The following is an 18,914-nucleotide window of genomic DNA, read 5'->3' as shown; positions in this document are numbered from 1 at the left end:
ATATATAAAGCAATAAAAAATTAAAAATCTATTTATCGGAACATTGCAGGTATCGCTCAGCAGGTTGATCGATGATTCTTGAAATAGGAGATTAAGAGTTCAAAAAGTCTAATTGTAACATCAAATGCTATTTTGCTATACATATGAGTTTGCTGACTCTACGCGACAGTGGCAGCACGCGGCAGAACGACAGAACCAACACGACTGTGGGCTTCAGTGTGTGCAGAACTGCGGGAGATGACAGGGAAGAGCAGACGCTAACCGAGAGGAGGAATAATTTATTTTCAAAGTATTATAGTATTCCAGATGAGTACCGTCGAATACGGTTTTCCGATGATAGGCGGATTGATGCCGGTAAGATAATATTCCAAGCAATGTGGGATTCTTAAGTGAAAAAGAAGGAGGATGTCGCATTGGATTCAATTCTACGCTAATTTGTTCTCCCGAGTGTGCCTCATACACTAAATTATCTTTTTCGTTTATTAGCAAATACAGGCTCTCATAGCACCACCGATATCCGACGATTCAAAGGCGAAAGCGAAGAAGGAAAAGGAAGAGAAGAAGCATCCATACTTTAAGAGACGTGGTCGCGGTCACAATCGTGACTTCTGCGACGCTTGTAAAGATGGTGGAGAGCTCATATGCTGTGACAAATGTCCAGCTTCCTATCATCTCCAATGCCAGTAAGTGTAACTGGAACAATCGACATTTATTTTGGAAACTTATGAAATATCGAATCCTGTCTGTAAAGGCGATATAATTCTAAAGCTTTTATTTGATAGCTATCCAGCGGTGGATCCGACGGATATTCCCAATGGAGAATGGTTGTGCTATGGCTGCCGTTGTGCCTCCAAGAGAGAGGGACTTTTGGATGCAAAAGGGAACGAAAAGAAAAAGAAAAGATCTGCTCTGGAAGTACTGGCGTTGGCGGCTTCTCTTGTAAATCCAAGAGAATTTGAACTACCTAAGGAATTACAATTACCTATTATGTTTCCTGGAAGTAATAAAGTAGACTATGTTTCTGGCAGAAGAGGTAAACTGCTGAACTCATCATATAACAATGGTAAGATAAAATAAGTAAATGACATGTATACTTTCTTTTCTTTCTGTTCTTTTTTTCATAAAAATATCGACATATTTTATATTTTTCAATCTCAATATCATTGTTGTAATTATAGAATTAATTAAAATATCCATGATAATTACAATATTTTTTTCCAGTTGGAAAGAGTCACTGCTTGGATAGCAATTTAATGGTTCCATTGCCGGCTCGCTTATGTTTTGAATGTGGACGTAGTTGTAGAAAGGCACCCTTAATTGCGTGCGATTACTGCCCGTTATATTTTCATCAAGATTGCCTTGATCCACCACTGACCGCTTTCCCCATTGGCAGGTGGATGTGTCCCAATCATCCGAATCACTTCATAGATCAGAATCTGTTGACTTCTTGTAGAGTAACAGAACGCATAAAGCTCTGGGACAAGTACGCTAATCAACGAATAGATCAACATGCTGTAAAGCTAGACTTCCTGCGTAAAGCACGTGCCGCTAATCCGTTGTTTCGCACAAAGGTGAGATTAGAGGGTCGTCCAAGAATAAAAGTTCCTTGTAGCGTAAAATTTCATTACAAGAATCCGCCGCATTTAGATCCAATACATTCTTATCAAGATAGTGTCATATGGCCTGTAAAGAATATCGTAAACGAAGAACAGCAATATATAGATAATAATAAAACAGACGATAGCAAAGATAATTGTACAGAAAATAAAAAAACTGAAGAAAGTAACAAAGTAAAGACAGAAGAAGAAAAATGTGATGCTATCATAGATGAGAGAAGTGATCAACAGAAAGCGCCAAACGTGAGTGAAAATACTAGTAAAGTGGAGAATGAAAGTACGACGGATAGTTCTAAGGAATATAATGATCTCGAATTTCATGCGAGATACTGCAGTTATAACATTAAAGAAGGTGTCCAGTTGTTAGAGAGGCCAGTATTGGAAGCATTAGCACAACAGAGATTAGAGCAGATATTAAATCCGGATGGAGAAAATTATAATACAATAAATTGTCATAGAAGAGCAAGAGCCGCATTGTTTTCTTTAAGCCCTAAGCCTAATCCACCAGCGTTCATGACTTGTAGAACTTTCGTTATCGGTAACGGCCCGAACTGCGATCTAATTTTATCCAATTATGGTAGCTGCGGATTCACTTCATCTAAACATGCAATTATATTTTTCGATGAAGTAAGTATAAACACTATACATTTTTTTTTAATAGAGAATTTATAAAAAGATTACAAAAGTTATCGGCAAGACCGTTTTTTTGTTTTTTTATCTTTATTACAGGTGACTCAACGTTACGAATTGCTCAATTATAGTGAGTATGGAACGATTGTGGACAACGTATTGTATTCTTGCGATTACACTCGCATTTTAGAAGAACAAATAAAAGAGGAAAAGACTGATAAAATGATGTACGTCACTAAGGAGGAAGAGACTTCCGAAATATTGAAAACAATTCTGCATAAGGAGGAAGCAACTTGCCTAGAAGAATACGCGCATAGGAATGACAAAGTTTTATGCAATTGTAATATAAAACGTAATACAAGGATCAACGAGCATCTGGAAGAAGGATGGGAAGGAAGCGCACTCATCGCACATGGCTCGACCATTACTTTCGGATGTCTCATGTTCGTATTTAATACATTAAATGTATACGTAGATAGATGAAATTCAATAGTGCAAAATATTTCATATTGTACAAAGGAAATTTTAAATGTAAAATATATTAATAGAGCACTGTTTGTGCTTGCAACACATCTTTTTTATTTCTATTTTATTTTTTTAGTAATTTTTTAAAAATATACTGCACATATATACACAAACACACAATTTCTTTTTTTTTTTACAAAGCGAGTTTAGGATTCATCCGCTTCGTTATCCGCGCATGGTTCATCAAAGTCCCTCGTTTTTACATCTGCATCTTCGCCATATTGTATAGTATTATCGATCGTTAATTTTATGTCCGCGATACTTTCCTCATCTTTGATATTTAATGGCAAAAAACGCACTAAGCTATAATCTGCTATGATTCTACCGAGACTCTCTGTAAGACTGCGGTATTTCTCGTTCCATGGATCTCCATCTGTATCTGCTAATAAACTGTATGGATCGGGATCGATATAATTGTCTAATTTTTTCCGCGTGTTTTTTGATAGCAAGTCCATTTTACTAAGGATATTGATATGTGGAATTTCTAAATTTATCATGACACTAAGAGCAGCCAAAGTACCTGACAGAAACTTTGACGCATCTATCATAAATTGAACGTCTATTAGAAATATTCCACATATACGGAAATTAAGTTTCTGTAAGGTGGCTATCAGCTGCCGTATTACAGTCATATGAGTATATAACTCAATTTGTCCTGGACAGTCAAATATTATGTAATCATCATCTGTGTCACCTAATTTCTCTTCCAACCAAGATGCATTTTCAACTAGATACCTGAAAAAGTAATATGACTTTATTATATGAAAAGTCATAATTATGAAAAAAAAAATATATATATAACAAATCCAACTTACTCCATACAGAATACAAGTCCACCATTTGGTCCAAAATTAAACTCATCATCTTCCATGGCATCGTCCAATTGAATCAATTCTCTTATATCCGCTAAAGGTTCATAATTGAAATATTCTGCTGCTGGATCTAAATTCACAACATCTACAGTCTTTCTGGAGTCAGCAGCGTGTCGTTGCATAATCGAACAATATGTGGACTGTTTCGAAAATTGAAATAAATTCAAATATTAATAAAGCTGCCCCATTCGGTTATTAGTCAATCATGTTATTTAATTAATATAAATTAAAAAAAGATGCAATTTAAATTTATTACCTTGCCACTGCCGGCCGGACCCATTACTAGCTGAGCATATCTCATTTTGACAGAAAATAAATAATATATAAAATAATTAATAAATGTCAATTATATCTCTAATATTTTATTTGAAAGCTGAGACCAAAGTTCTCGAAAACAAGAGTCTCAAAATGTTATTAGCTTCACGTAAAAAAAACATGCGTACATAAAATCTGTGACAATGCTGCCAAAACACAAAAATCAGTACCAACATGACGAGATACCATTAAAGACCGATAATTCTACGAAAGTAGCGTGACCCTTTGACTATGGGTGCGTTCCTTTTTTCATTCCGAGTGATCATGCTATGACGTAATGGAAGTGTACTGCTCGTTCCGTTTTAGTTTCGTGCGCTTTCTAACTGCTTCAAGATTATAAAACGGAACGCAGTTGCAGTATGTTTTCAAGCTCCAACTGAAAATGGCTGGCATATGTAATATTAAAAAAATATAATTTTATTATATATATTAAATATAATATATATATATATATAATTAATATTAATATCAATAATAACAATAATAAAAAAATAATAAATAATTTCATAATATATCATAATAATTTTATTATATTATATTATTATACGCTTTATTTTCTTCAGCATCAATTAAGGTTATTTCAGTCTCCATCGAAGCAGCCATCTTTGTGCTTTAACTGCTTTATCGCTTGTTGCAGTAGCCGCAACAGGTAGTACGTCAAAATCAATGACGTCATAGAATTCAAGGCAGTACTTTCGAAGTGCTACTCTCTATATCGGAATGCTATTCGTAGTACTGACAGTATTCGGAGTGAATAAAGGAACGTACCCTATATTGGAACGCTATTCCTAGTACTGACAGTATTCGGAGTGAATAAAGGAACGCACCCCAACACATCTTTAACGCGCGAATTTCAAATTCTTCAAATCACGTATAAGGAAGCAAATATAAAATATAAAATATTAACTCATATAATTGTAATAACTTATTTTGTTAACAATTCTTTCATATCTAATATTTTACATGAATAATGAAATTATTTTCGTTTCATCGTAGTCCTTATTTCTTATCCAATTTTGTCAGAGATCATTACGTTTATACACTTCGAAATAAAACGATTATTGTGTCAAATATACACTTCGAAATAAAACGATTATTGTGTCAAATATATATATATATATATATATATATATATATATATATATATCCTTTAATGATAAATCAAGAGAAATCTATAGATTTATTTTTTTTGAGTGTCTTCTATCTCCGATTTTGTATCATTTATCTTTGTTTCTCGGTTCATGATCATTTTTTCTAAATCATGTGGCAAGTCCAATCCAATCAAAGTAGATAGAACGCTTTTCTTCGATACACCAGCATCTTTCCGTTTTCTTTTCTGTATATTCTTTTTTTTCTTCGTGATTTGATCGTGACTTTCTTCTCCTTTGACTTCGTGATAATGTTGAATATGTTCCTTCAACCTTTGCTTTGATGAAAGTCCCATGGTGCATATATCGCAATAAAATTTTTCTCCAAGATGCTTAATCCGGACATGATTGTGCAAATTAAATTTAGTACGATAAAATTTATGACATTCGTTATAAGGGCATGGAAATATCAATCTGTCAGCCAAATGTATTGCAGAATGTTGCTTCAAATTAACGTTATTAAGAAAAACCTTGCCACAAGTGTCACATGTATAATCTGTAATAAAAATTTGCTTTAATTTTTGTCTTTATGATTTACTTATAATAGCATTACATACGTGTTACATGTTTTGTTTTATGCTTGCAGAGAAGACTCCAGTTCTCAAATTCCTCTGAACATCCAGGTATTGAACAAGAATAACGCTTCTCGTGTATTTTCAAGTGGCTTTTAAATCTACTGCGATTTTGATAACTTTTGCCACATTTATCGCACTTGTAGATCTCAGATGCAGAATGTATAGCTTGATGTTTAACAAACTTATCTTTCTTACTGAAGGTCTTGCCGCATTCCTTGCAGATCTTTTCACTATGATTTCGCTTATAATGACGTTTTAAATTATGAGAATAACTGAACATCATCGAACATTTTACACATCTGTAATTGATAGGATGACATAGCAGTATTATATAAATTAAAAATATATATATTATCAATATATATACATACTTGTATACTTTTTTCGTACAGTTGTGTGTTTCCATATGCCTTTTTAAATGAGATGAACATGTATATGATTTTGTACATTCTGGATAATTACACTTGTAAGGCCTCTAAGATAAAAATATTAATTATCAAATACAAATTGAAAGTGAATTGAAGTAATTATATATGTATATAATTACTTTAGTTTCATGCTTATAATTGTTACCTCTCCTGTATGTGTTCGTATATGATTTCTAAATGTAAAAGATCGTGTAAACACAGCATGGCAATCAGGATAGTCACACTTAAACTGCTTCTTTTCCTTATTTTGAATATCACTGCTATGTCCGCTTTGAAGATCTAATGCAACATTATCGTTACCTTGGTCTCCTGTTAGACCCATTTTGATGTTGTCTGAAGATTTCAGCTAATTTGTTCTTTAAATTGAAACAATTTAAATTTAATATATACATATTGTACATTTAATACATATAAACATAAATTAATTATCACGACTTTTAAAACTTTTAACTAATCTCTCAAACTATAAAAACTACTTACCAAGTATAATTAATTTAAATTACTTTTATTCTGCTCCTCGGACAAAAACAACGAGATGATTTAAATTATATTTTCTAATAAAATCATTTTACTTAATCACAGAAGGGAGCAAATGGAACGGCAAAGATTTTCTTCTTGAGCCTAACAAAAAATTCAATTTACTAAATAATATAATAATGAAAAAAAGATATAACAATAACAACATCTAACAAATTTATTTTAATTAATTAATTAACTATCATCATTACTGATAAAAATCGCTATGGAGGCGAGGTTAGGAAACCTACCACATGCAACATGAACATCCACGTCGTTTGCGCACGCTCAGCTAACATTGAAAATGACGAATTCCTCTATCTTTTTTCTTCTTGCACACGCATGATTAAAAGAAAATGCAAAACTCGTCTGTATTACCAACAGAATGTAAAAATTTTTCTCATGTATTGCTTTTATAGATGTGAAAATCCTTTTCGATAATTAAAGTTTATGCATTATTAATATGTATTTATTATATAAATTTTGTATCAAAAACGAGAAACATTTTTTAATTTAGATTTTTTTATCATTTGCTGTGACTTTTAATATGGCGTTTAGAGTTGTCGATCGTGTCGATTTACTTTATATAAAAATTTTGCAGTCTGTACTTTCAAACAAATTTGTATTTTCAAACAAGTAAATTATATGAAGAAATAACATTGAATTCTTAGAATTAAACTTAGACATTTAATATAATACAAAAAGTTTATGCATGTGAAAATTTGTGCATGTGTGAACAAATGTGTATACATGTACGTTAGATGGCATCGTACAGCGATACGTGTGCTTGTCGGAATTTAGGTCGCCGAAGGTCGTGACTGTAATTGAGTCAATTACGTATATACCCCATGGATCCATTGATATATTTTGCAAAGGCATTTTTTTCGCTAAGTCCTTCTCGTTGAGTGGTTCGGACGTTCTTTGTCTCCACAAAAATTTTTTGGTATTGCGTCATCACGCTTTTTTGATTCTGCTCATACATTTTTCGAATTGAATCGTGGCCTGCATTGGCGCCGTAAGGCAGCTTCGGCCAAGAATAGGAATAAGAAGAAGAAGAAGCATTTTTTCCCATTTATACGAGACCAAGAGGTTTGTACACTAGATCAACTAGATTGCACCACAAAGTTTTTCTTATGTATAGCTTTTATAACTGATTATCATCTAAAGCAAAGTTTATAAAAATATATCAATTTTTTTCTGTTGTAATTTTTAATAGGTCATCTTCGTTGCGTACTCAGAGAAAAGAAGAAGAAGAAGAAGGGAAAAAGAGAAAGAGGGGAAAAACTTATTTTTCTTATTTTATCTCATACAGTATGTCCTTGAAATTAAAAGATAAAACATCCTATATATCTGAAGGATAGAATTTGCAGAATGACGTAGTCCCTAATGAATGAAATTTAGAATATAAGTTTCATCATCACCAGGTTGGGAAGAAAATAGATAGGCCGACTGTTCAAAGAAGATGTTAATACTTTTACTGATCAAAACACTGCATTCATCACTGATGCAAGATAGAGATATAAGAAATACAAGAAGACCAAATATGTAATATCGTGATAAAGATTAATGATAATAAGATTAATGATAAATCTGGAGATTTATTTCAGGCATGTCCTAAACAAAATTATTTCAGACAGAATTTGAATTTCGGAAATCGATTTCTAAGCTGTATATCCAATATTTTTTTTTCTCTTTCCAGATACTACTTGCAATTCTTCATTACAACGATAATCGTGATGTCAATTGGGCAATTTGTCCTGAGTTTCACGCCTCAATAGCTGGGGCTAGGAATCATGGAGCATCTGTGAAGGGAGAAGATAAAGAGGAGAACGGATATGGGAAAGAGAGAAAGAGAGAGAGAGATGGCAAAGAGAGCTATTTTATCCCCACTTGGAGATCATTGGGGCTACGGGCCACGTGATCGACCAGCAGAATTCGCGGCGTCCGCCGAAAATCTAAATTCGTCCGAGCCGGGGAAGAAGAAGAGACCACCGTCTCGGCCCGCGCGACACGAAACAGCCGCCGTAAAATAGTTCATAATCGCCCGTAGCTTGTGGCAGATCCATCGAGGGATCGCGCGCGCGAGTGTGAAATCCGCGCGAAACCCCCTTGCTATCTGCGGTCTTATTCTCGCACCCTTTAAGAAAAGGGGTAAGAGAGAGAGGAAAAAAAATCGCGAAGAAAGATCTTTTTGCTTCCTCGAAGAGACGAGAGAGCTTCGGCGGCGGCGACGACGACGGCCGATTCGTCGTGAGATCGCTCGAGGAACATGATTCGCGTGGACGAGTCGGACCCAGTGGGAGGTAAGAGAGATGGATAAAAAAATGAGTTTAATTGGGAAAACAGCCAAGGGAATGGGAGGGCATGTTTCGATCGAGAAACGCGGCAAACGCGAAACGTGCGTGCCTGTCAGCGCATAGGTGCAACTCGATGCTAGATTTTCGGGAAAGATAATCATTGTTGTTCAATAAGTCGATCTAATCTTCGGAATTAAATTAATTGCAATCAATCAAAATTGCAATTCCTACAAATTCGGGTGATATGAAGAGATAAATCTCTCGCGATTACTCTGCTTCGAATAAATATTCTTCCTGTATTCGTAGCGTTAGAATTTGGAATTAAAAATTTAAAAATATACTTCCACCTCTCGTGTGAAATCAAAAGTGAGGATTTCAAAAACGAAAATATCAACATATCATAAATAAAGGTAAATTGATAAAAAAAAAAATTATAAAGAAGTAATATATATATATATATATATATATATATATATATATATATATATATATAATAATAAAAAAATAAGGATTAGGAGAAAGAATAGAGATGTTACTAGGAAGTAAAACTAATAAATTAAGAGAAACTCGTCAACGGGAGGAGAATAAGAATACTAAGTAGCCGACGGATTCGCGAGGTCTTGACGAGGAGTTGGCGCCAAAACTCTCGAAGAGAAACGCGTGCGGCATTGAGACGCGACACGCGATTCCCAAAGCTCTCTTCTGCTCTTCTCCCGTCTACGAGATTTACGGCGATGAAAATCAAATGCCAAACACCTACTCGTCCTCGCGCATTCCGTCCCTCTCACCCTCATCGCGCACGCCTGTTTTCAGAGATCGAGCCCAGTTTCCCCTACAGAGATGTGACGATACGCCGAGGTGTCGAGTTCAAGGACGATTATGACATCCAATCGGAGCTCGGACGGTGAGTGATTAAATCCGTCGATCAGCGGATGCGCATATAGGTGCCGGTGCATCGTGCCAACGGCGTGTCGATCACGCGCGATCGATGTGTATTAATCTCGACGCAATCAGGCATTTAACGTCATGGCTCAATCAAAAGAGAACTTCCTGGAAGTTAATGCGCGAAAATGAAGATTAGATCGGTGCAGTCGATTATTAATGGTCCTTTATAATACTTTTCCGATATGCGATCACAGCACGTTCTGCGATGCACGCTTTTTCTATCGTAAAAGATACATGAAAAGAACAGTTCTGTTGAAGGATCTAAAAATTTAGTCAAATACAGATTTGAAGAATAATTATTTTGCTGAACCATCAAAATAATTATGTAGCAAATTGGTTGCTAGAATATAAAAAATTGTGCAACGTGAATTCATACTTGTCCTATATAGTAATTTTAATGGCTTAACGAAATTATTTTTCAGATTTATATCTAACTGAATCTTTTGGTTCTTCAGCGAAATTGTTCCTTCCATGTACAGAGCATGGAATGATAAATGCGCTCAGACCTCTTCTTGCTCTCTTTACGTTGGATCAAAGAATTATTCATTCTGATCGTCAACTTCTGATGGTCCAAATATACAAATATCCGGCGACAAATATCTTCTCGACGAAGTCTGCATTTGAAACTCAAGTGTCGAGCGTGCTCTAATATCCTCTAAACAACCGATATTAGAGCACTTGGCCCGTTTCCATGAAATCATATGGCGGTGACAGGATTACAAGAACGTGCTCTGCCGCTGTCAGGTGCATGGAATGCGGCGCGAGCTGATAAGGCGAGACCACGCGTGGTCTCGTTCCCGGCGATCAAGAGAGGATTCCACGATACGTCTATAAATAAGTATCCGTGTCTCTCGACCCAGCGAAGCGGTACGCACATCAAAACGGCGTTCCGAGCGTACGTTTGGGCGTGCCGGTGCTCTTGACACCGGCGGTGAACTCGCCCGACACGCCAATGCCGGAATGCGATTTGACAATGGAAGCGCTTGCCCCACGCTCACGATTTCGAAATCGCGTGGGCGAACCCGCGGAGGAATATAAACCGCGCCCCGTGAGCGAAAATAAACTGAGAAAAATTTCACTTCTTTCCGTGAAATTGGATTTCACGGGATTTCTCGTTTTGCTTCTTTCGGGACATCGGCGTCGCTCAAAAATTAAATGCAAAATTAATAACAATAGCAGGGATAAAGGGATAATCTTTTGAAGGGAAATCTTGGAGGACTACTCTAGAAGATTCAAATTCAAGCATCCTTCTTTAAAGAAACAGTAGCTTTTAATTGATGTTTTTTGCTTTCTTGGGTAGAAATGTGTCAATAATTAATGTGTAATAATAGAATTTAATTAATAAGTGTGTTAATTGCGCCCGACATCCGTTAATTAAAATACGCTGACTCAACGATTCACTGGCTTGGACTCGTGACAAGTATGTTGTATTCTACCATGCCAGGGATATGTTGCGGATGTATAGTTTTGGCAGATCTTCCAATGTTTATTACTTTTTACGCGTAACTTGTTGTTACTCAAGAACTCTGCGTTCCAAGGATCGTGGGGCGATTTTATATACAAAACTGCACTCTGGTCAATGAAAATTTAATTCAATTTTCACAATTTTTTATTCATGCACAGTCGACTTTTATTCTGTAAATTCAACTTATATCTTTACGAAATAGAATAAAAAGAGATCTGGTCGCCTTCGGCTGAGCTTCAATTTCTCCGTTTGTTCCAGGGGAAAATTTGGAATTGTTTATCGATGCAAGGAGAAGGCGAGCGGCTTGATGCTCGCCGCGAAAGTGGTGAACGTCATGAAGAAGGAGGACAGACGCACCGTGCAAAGAGAAGTCGACATCATGCGACGCTTACAGCATCCACGGTTGATTCAGCTGTATGACGCAATTGACGCGGGAAAACAGATATATGTCATTTTAGAATTGTACGTTTTTTCTCGCGGGCGAGGCAGCGACATAGGGAGCATAAAATTATAAAAATATAAAAGCAAGAAAGGCGCACATTGCGGGATTACAGTTAAATTTCCATCATTTAAGGATCGACGGCGGCGAGCTTTTTGAGAGAGTGATAGACGATGATTTCGTGCTGACGGAACGCAGCTGCGCTGTTTTCATGCGGCAAATTTGCGAGGGCATAGAATTTATGCATGGTCAGAAGATCTTGCATCTCGATTTAAAAGTGAGTCGTCGAGTCTCATTGTTGATGCGCACGAAGTATTTAGCTACTTTAACGATCATTCGCTTTGCAAATATTTCTATTTTCTTTCTGTCATTATTTTATGATATTTATTTTATAATTATATATAGACGTATTTCTTTTTTTTTTCGTTTTATTTATATAATAATTATTTGTATAGCTATTTAAAACTTACATATGTCTGTGTCATGTATAGCCTGAGAATATTCTCTGCCTGACGAAGGAAGGTAATAGAATTAAGATCATTGATTTTGGTCTGGCGAGAGAATACGATCCGAGTAAGAAGCTGCAAGTGTTGTTCGGTACGCCCGAGTTCGTTGCCCCGGAAGTTGTAAACTTCGATCAAATTGGATTCGGTACTGATATATGGAGCATAGGTGTTATTTGCTATGTATTGTAAGTTACGCTCCCGCATATCTACAGACATGCTTTCCGGAGGATACGCCTCGTAATTGAAATTCCCCATGTAATTGACTATTGTAGATTGTCCGGTCTGTCACCGTTCATGGGCGATACGGATATAGAGACAATGGCGAATGTTACTATCGCAAAATACGATTTCGATCACGAGGCCTTCGCGGAGATCTCGGAAGACGCGAAAGATTTCATAAGATGTCTTCTGGTGAAAGACAAGGAGTAAGTACTATTTCTGTCGTGGATACACATGTAACGTATATGTATTGTTTCGTGTATATTTCTCTTTGCCTCCTTGCTCCTTTCGTCTTTTTGGTTTCCTGCTTTTCTTTAGTATTCTTGTATTTTTATGTTCCATGTGTCTGTTGTTATTAACAAATTCCTCTTGGCACGCTGATCAAATTTCACTCGTTGTAAAGGTGTGTGTATGGCTCACAAGTGACCTGCGTTCATCATATGCGGCTAGGCTATCCTCCATTGTCATCTTAATCTACAACGTTCGACTTTAATGTATTAATATCGATACGTTTGACAGGCTGCCGATGAGAAAATATGCGGTTCCATCTTGTGATTAAGCGCATGAAAATCAATTTTTGTGTTAACTTTTGTAAAATGTACGTTGCCCCGATGTCGTGTAGCAACTACTCATTTTACTACCGTTACATTCAAGAAACGACTTCGTTATCTCGAGAGCGTCCAAATGTCAAGCCAACAACATCGGTACATGTATAAAGCCCCGTCGGATAATTTGTCATCGAGAATCTTGCTTTCGGACACATAAGCAACACACGCACACATTTGTACGATATTCGAGCTCGCGTTGTCGTCGTGTTCTTCACCTGTTCATATTTCCTAACTATTTCGCCCTCGGACCGCGGAATCACGCGTGTTCTCCATGCGACAAGGGAAACGCACTATCAAGCCTGGGACCCTAGAGCACGACCCTCCTCACGACGAGCCTTTCGAATCTTTCAGAAAGCGAATGACGGCGGCGCAATGTCGGGAGCATCGCTGGTTGGCCCGAAAAACGAGCAAGACCAGAAGCGAGAAGGAAGTCGCGGAATTGGCGGCGGCCAAAAGGACGGCCTTCTTCGAGAATCGTCCTGTCATAAGCGTCGTCGATGATAGAGAGGAACTGGACGTGACCAAGGACAATCTCAGACTGTTCGTCGAGCGTTGGCGGGAACATCCGGACAGTCCGTACATCATCGACTCGTATCACGCGTTACCAAGGAATCCGCTTCGCGATCGCAACGAGTCCATGTCTCTGAGGGGTCACAGTCCCTCTCCTTGTGACAGTCTTCGTAGCAGTAGCACGCAATCAGAGAGGGTGATGGACTCTACCGCGAAAGATAATTCCAGTTATCTTTTGTCCGTGCCAAGTCTCAGCTTATCCTTGGAAAGGAGAGCCTCCGAAGGTACGGCATTGCGAAATCGTCGCGATCCTGCCAGTCAGATTGCCTTGGCTGAAGAGATCATTAAGTTGTCCGAGCACCTACGCTCGATCGCCATGGGGTCGCGAATGAATGATGGAGACAGCGGCGGCACAGAAGCGCAGCGAAGTTCCGCGAAGAGACCCGGCGATGTCAGAAATAATTGCGATATCTACTCGAAGAGCAACGTTAAAGTGTCTGCGTCTCACGTCGATAAAGAGACTAACGAAATCACGGAAAAACTGTCCAGCATCACACGGCAGCGAAAACTCAACGGGACGACCTTTCATAGTAGCCGTAGTTTCGATAGGTACAACCTCGACACTAATCTCGGTAATTCGGTGGCCCTGAGGCGAACGAGCATCGGCGACGGCGACACGTCCGAGAGACGTAGGGATTCGCGAAAGTACTCCCTCGAACGATCGACAATCGCCGAGGAGAAGTTCAACGGGGAAAGAATCAGCAAGAGATCGTTCGCCAACAAGGAGGACAGGGAAATGGACTTGACGCCTCCGTGGCGCCAGTCGCGGGTGAAACGATCCTTCGGTGAGACTAGCAGGGATGTGCCGCGGATATCGAACCTGCGGGACCTGCACAAGAATCTGAATCTGGACGAGCCAGGTAGCACCAAGGACCTGCTGTTACATCTGCTGGGCGAATGGGAAGAGGCCACCACGACGTCCTGCGTCAGCGGTGGCGGCGGCGGCGGCGGCAGCGGCAGTGGCATCGGCGCCAGCAGAAAGTCCGTGAGCTTGGACTGGTGCGCGGCCGACGTGATCGCTAGGAGGACGATGAACTCATTGGCGGAGTACTTCCAGTCGAAGCAGCAGGAAGCGAAGTCTCCCGACGTCGCGTCGTCCACATCGCCATCGATATATCGTTGAACAATACGGACGTCCAGTCCGTACATGCGGGGAATGATTCCTGGATCGGTCGTGGGCGGATTAGGAAAATACGTGACAATCTTTCTTTCTTCCTTTGATCCGTAAAAATTTTTCTTTTCCAAGCGACGCCCGAGCGGCTCAGCGTTAAAAAATTAAATTCGAAACAGATATAACTCTGATGAATACTTCTACGCTACACGGAAAGTTAAATATGAATAATACAGATGACTTTACATAAATGAAGAACTGCGAGATGAGCGACTGAAAAGTTTATGAATTGCTGATAAAGTCGAGTTTTAAATTTATGGTTTTATGTCTCGTAATTTCCAAGCAAAATTCTCGAGAGCTTCTGCTGTAGCACCATCGGCACACCCTCAATCAAATAAATATTTTTATACGCATCATTAGAACTAATCTTTATCAAAATATCTATCGAACGATTCAACTTGATCCCTCGCAAACTAATAAATCTATCAAGACGCTTTTAATAACAAAAGTAGCGTAATTATTCTAAGTTTAAAAAAATTCTTTCCCTACAAACAACAATTTTCCAGAAGAACTCTTATATTTAATATAAACTATTATTTATTAATAATTTGAATAATGTATTATTATATTATAAATATATCAAGTAGTGTATTATAATATTAATTACAAGAGATGTAATATAAACTAAGTTTCAATTTTTTACTAAGTTACACATTACCACGAAAGTTGCAAGAGAGCCGAAGTGTACACATCCACGCACACATGTTTCTTGTTAAATAGCCTGTTCATATTTGACATTTAATATAAATCGTAATACTGTAGAGGAAAGTTTCCGCTTATTTGACCCGTATTATTCTCCACGAGTAGATTAGAGAACTGATTGATTTTCTTGCTGTAGGAAAAGACCGTCTGCGGGAAAGCTCATAGAACATCGTTGGCTGGAAGCCGCTCTGGAGAATCCGATACAGAAGCATCGATTGAAACGCTATGTCATTAAGAAGCGATGGGTTAAGGCCGTTAATACAATCTTGGCATTAAAGCGAATGGGCGCGCGTTTAGACTTCGACTTGATCTAGTATCGATCATTGTAACGACGTCATTCAGACTTGATGACCGTGACGTCCGGTATACTTCCGGTATATACATCTTGCATTATTTTGCACCATTCGTTCAACGCGCACGTTGAATTCTAGTTATAGGATTCGTGACAAACGAGTAAAAGAGAACGGATATAATGTTTATTGAAACGGAACGATTGGCTTGCAATTCCGATGTGATCACTCGGCTGCGAAAAATAACGTTTCCCCATTGTTGCGCGGAATAATGATTACCATACGAAACCCATTTGAATATTGTGCGCAATTAGGCGGATAATTCGTCAGCATCGACAAATTGCAATTATGCGAGCATGTATCTTTCCCGCAGGCTGCTTTACATGGATTCAATTTGAATTCGTTTGATATGTCATATTCACAATTATATATTATATGTACATATTATATGTATACTGTATATATATATATATATATATTTTCTGAAAAAATACTACATTATATATACATGTGTTTTACTTTTGAATGAATTTTTCAATCACAGAAATGAACGAATTTGCTTATGTAGAAGTCATACGTGAATGAATCGTATCTCGACTAAGAAAAAACTTGGAAAGAAAAATGAAATCACAATATCTAAATTCTTCTTACGTAATTTATTTCTTAAGTAATTTAAACTTCCCATAACTCTTTTCTTCCTATCGTGAAGGTGAGTACGATCTGTTCGAATAGAGTGAATCACCCTGTACATATATTTAGCTATGCCCGTTTGCTCCTCTCGATTTATCTACGATTCGAGTTTATCTCATTCGTCTCATTTGCATGATTTAAAGTATTATTGTGATCACGACAAATGAATTATATATTTATAATGCATCTATTTGATAAATTAATTAATAGCGTGTGATATAATTGAAAATATTTGTTAGCTGAAATTATTATACAATTCTATTTATAATTTTAAAGCAAAATAGTAAAATAACTTATTAAAAATTACTTTTTGTCTATTAAATTAATTAATATTTACGAATACATGTTTATATTTTGCAAATGCAGCACGGAACAGAACCGAAACTATGTTATCTACTCTGGGCAAATTCATAGACATGGCTACGTAGTTCGATCTTTATGGATAGAGTCGACGTTTTAAATTCACTTTGTTTACATTTCGTTTACAAAACGTTTATTTATTAAATATTTAAATGCGTTTTCGATCTCGTAAGTACATTTAATATGGTAAGTATTTTTGTTTTTTTATTAATGAGACTAAATTGACAGATTAAATACCAGTTGATATTATTATACTGCACAAGAATAAGATTTTTAGGTTATACAATAATTTTGCATTCTAAATGTTATTTAATAATAATATATAATTCTTAAATTAATATTGAGTGAAAATAATTTATGATATGTTTTAAATAAACACAATATGATTGATTACGATTTAGGACGAAGACGTACGGCAAAATTGGAGTCCTTATGCCAGAGAATACGATCCCTTAAAAGCTGGTAGTATCGATGGAACAGACACGCAACCTCACGACAAAGCAATTAGTAGAGCAATGTTGAAACATTATGAGCCACCACATAATCTGGAATCTAAACCAGAAAGAACTATATTTGTAGCTAGGCTTGGGCCTAAGATCACCAAACATGATCTAAAAGAGGTAATGTTAACTTTGTAAAATAATATATTTAACAATTTTATATATTACATATTTTGTTATAAACTATTTCTAAACTTTAAATCATTGTTATTTAGTTTTTTGACAAGTATGGAGATGTCATTTCGGCAAAAGTGATAGTAGATGTAGTGACTGGACTCTCTCAAGGATATGGCTTTGTGGAAATGAAGAGCGAAGAGGAAGTTAGAAGGGTAATGAGACGAACCGTCGATGCTACGTTACAAGGACAAAAAATATTTATTGATCACGAATGCAGTCGTACTTTGAAAGGATGGAAGCCAAGGAGACTTGGTATATAATCAATATCAATATATCAAAGATAATGTCTGTAATCATAGTAGATATATATCAAAGATTTTGTATATAATTGATCTTTTATAGGAGGTGGTTTTGGTGGTAAAAAAGAATCGGGACAATTGAGATTTGGAGGAAAGGATAGGCCATTCAAACGACCGATTGTATCTAATATTTTAAAATCGAGAAGATAAATAATCTCTACCTTAATTTTTGTACTATGTTATTTTCTATGTACTCTCTTTCTATGTACTCTCTCTCTATTTTTCATTCCTATCTTTTTATTTATTATTTCAATACATTAATAAAGCGATATACAGAATATAAAAAATAGATTTTTATCATTCGGTTATTTTTAGAAATTTTTAGTAGCATTTACTTTTTACCGCACTGCTGTTGCTCTGTTTCAACCGCAAATATGTAGATAAGCTCACTATAAAAAAAATATACTCACTATAAAAAAAATGTTTGACATAACACGCACAAGCTCTGATGAATCACACAAACGCATCGTGTTCCATTTCCTATGGACGGTTTTGCATTAAATTTTCGAGAAGTGATTTCGGAGCGACACACTGCAGAATCGTATTCGCATTTGCGGGAACTTTATACCACATCATCGCGGTCTCTCACATTCGTCTCCCTCCATATAAGGAGACACCTCGCGATTCGAGCTGAAGCTTTCAACAGTAACGATAGCAGCAACATTGATAAAGGCTGATAAAGGCAACCTCTTTCTTTTTACAATTTAGACAACTTGTCCGCATCTTTCATCCAAATTCCAGTCCATGTTTGCTTATCGTGGCTCCTATTTTGTCGCTCAAAACAGGATCCTGTCCTTATTTTTCCTAGCGAAATGTTTTCGCATTCTTTTTTTTGTGATGAATATGCCTCACAAAGAGCAATGAAGTAACTGATACATTTTAACGTCTGTTGAAAGTTATCTATGCTAACGAAATCAAATACAATACTTAAAAATTTTCATCTTTTTCAATATAGAATCAATCAATGTGATTATAATGAAAGTTAATTTGATTTAGTTGAAATCTTAAATAAATATGCTGAAAAAGATACTCGCAAAAGGATATTTTTTTA

General features: G+C 36.7%; 5 protein-coding genes across 7 annotated transcripts; 3 read left to right on the top strand and 2 right to left on the bottom strand.

The window, feature by feature from the left end:
* Nucleotides 1-35: 35 nt before the first annotated feature.
* On the top strand, nt 36-2,818 carry LOC105424533 (PHD finger protein 12). The gene is made up of 5 exons (XM_011634814.2): nt 36-354; nt 487-683; nt 783-1,063; nt 1,222-2,243; nt 2,346-2,818. Exons 1-5 carry the CDS (start codon nt 307-309, stop codon nt 2,727-2,729), a joined length of 1,932 nt encoding a protein of 643 aa, XP_011633116.2. The 5' UTR covers nt 36-306; the 3' UTR covers nt 2,730-2,818.
* Nucleotides 2,802-4,337, bottom strand: LOC105424532 (GPN-loop GTPase 3). Its single transcript, XM_011634810.3, has 3 exons — nt 3,900-4,337; nt 3,587-3,783; nt 2,802-3,506 (listed from the first exon to the last, which is right to left on the bottom strand). The coding sequence occupies exons 1-3, from the start codon at nt 3,942-3,944 to the stop codon at nt 2,918-2,920; spliced, it is 831 nt and encodes a 276-aa protein (XP_011633112.2). The 5' UTR covers nt 3,945-4,337; the 3' UTR covers nt 2,802-2,917.
* Nucleotides 4,338-4,846: 509 nt separating this feature from the next.
* Nucleotides 4,847-7,007, bottom strand: LOC105424530 (uncharacterized). 2 transcript variants are annotated; one of them, XM_011634808.3, is made up of 6 exons: nt 6,877-7,007; nt 6,590-6,730; nt 6,255-6,465; nt 6,053-6,156; nt 5,664-5,980; nt 4,847-5,602 (listed from the first exon to the last, which is right to left on the bottom strand). In XM_011634808.3, the coding sequence occupies exons 3-6, from the start codon at nt 6,429-6,431 to the stop codon at nt 5,139-5,141; spliced, it is 1,062 nt and encodes a 353-aa protein (XP_011633110.2). In that variant the 5' UTR covers nt 6,432-6,465; nt 6,590-6,730; nt 6,877-7,007; the 3' UTR covers nt 4,847-5,138. The 2 variants fall into 2 exon arrangements, with proteins under 2 accessions (XP_011633110.2, XP_011633111.2); XM_011634809.3 differs by having other exon boundaries at nt 6,838-6,922.
* A 281-nt stretch (nt 7,008-7,288) lies between these two features.
* On the top strand, nt 7,289-15,613 carry LOC105424529 (uncharacterized). Its single transcript, XM_089080158.1, has 9 exons — nt 7,289-7,714; nt 7,842-8,232; nt 8,325-8,928; nt 9,736-9,826; nt 11,591-11,794; nt 11,907-12,048; nt 12,263-12,462; nt 12,550-12,702; nt 13,456-15,613. Exons 3-9 carry the CDS (start codon nt 8,895-8,897, stop codon nt 14,795-14,797), a joined length of 2,166 nt encoding a protein of 721 aa, XP_088936284.1. The 5' UTR covers nt 7,289-7,714; nt 7,842-8,232; nt 8,325-8,894; the 3' UTR covers nt 14,798-15,613.
* A 1,312-nt stretch (nt 15,614-16,925) lies between these two features.
* On the top strand, nt 16,926-18,150 carry LOC105424528 (U11/U12 small nuclear ribonucleoprotein 35 kDa protein). 2 transcript variants are annotated; one of them, XM_089080173.1, is made up of 4 exons: nt 16,926-17,055; nt 17,289-17,507; nt 17,603-17,816; nt 17,907-18,150. In XM_089080173.1, exons 2-4 carry the CDS (start codon nt 17,403-17,405, stop codon nt 18,011-18,013), a joined length of 426 nt encoding a protein of 141 aa, XP_088936299.1. In that variant the 5' UTR covers nt 16,926-17,055; nt 17,289-17,402; the 3' UTR covers nt 18,014-18,150. The 2 variants fall into 2 exon arrangements, with proteins under 2 accessions (XP_088936299.1, XP_011633108.2); XM_011634806.3 differs by having other exon boundaries at nt 16,937-17,073.
* Nucleotides 18,151-18,914: the final 764 nt, after the last annotated feature.

The sequence above is a fragment of the Pogonomyrmex barbatus genome, unplaced genomic scaffold (genome assembly GCF_055798465.1).
Source record: "Pogonomyrmex barbatus isolate J1 unplaced genomic scaffold, ASM5579846v1 scaffold3, whole genome shotgun sequence".
In the NCBI taxonomy this organism is placed as follows: domain Eukaryota; kingdom Metazoa; phylum Arthropoda; class Insecta; order Hymenoptera; family Formicidae; genus Pogonomyrmex; species Pogonomyrmex barbatus.
The sequence above is the reverse complement of the archived record's forward strand: the minus strand, read 5'-3'. Positions and strand labels throughout refer to the sequence as shown.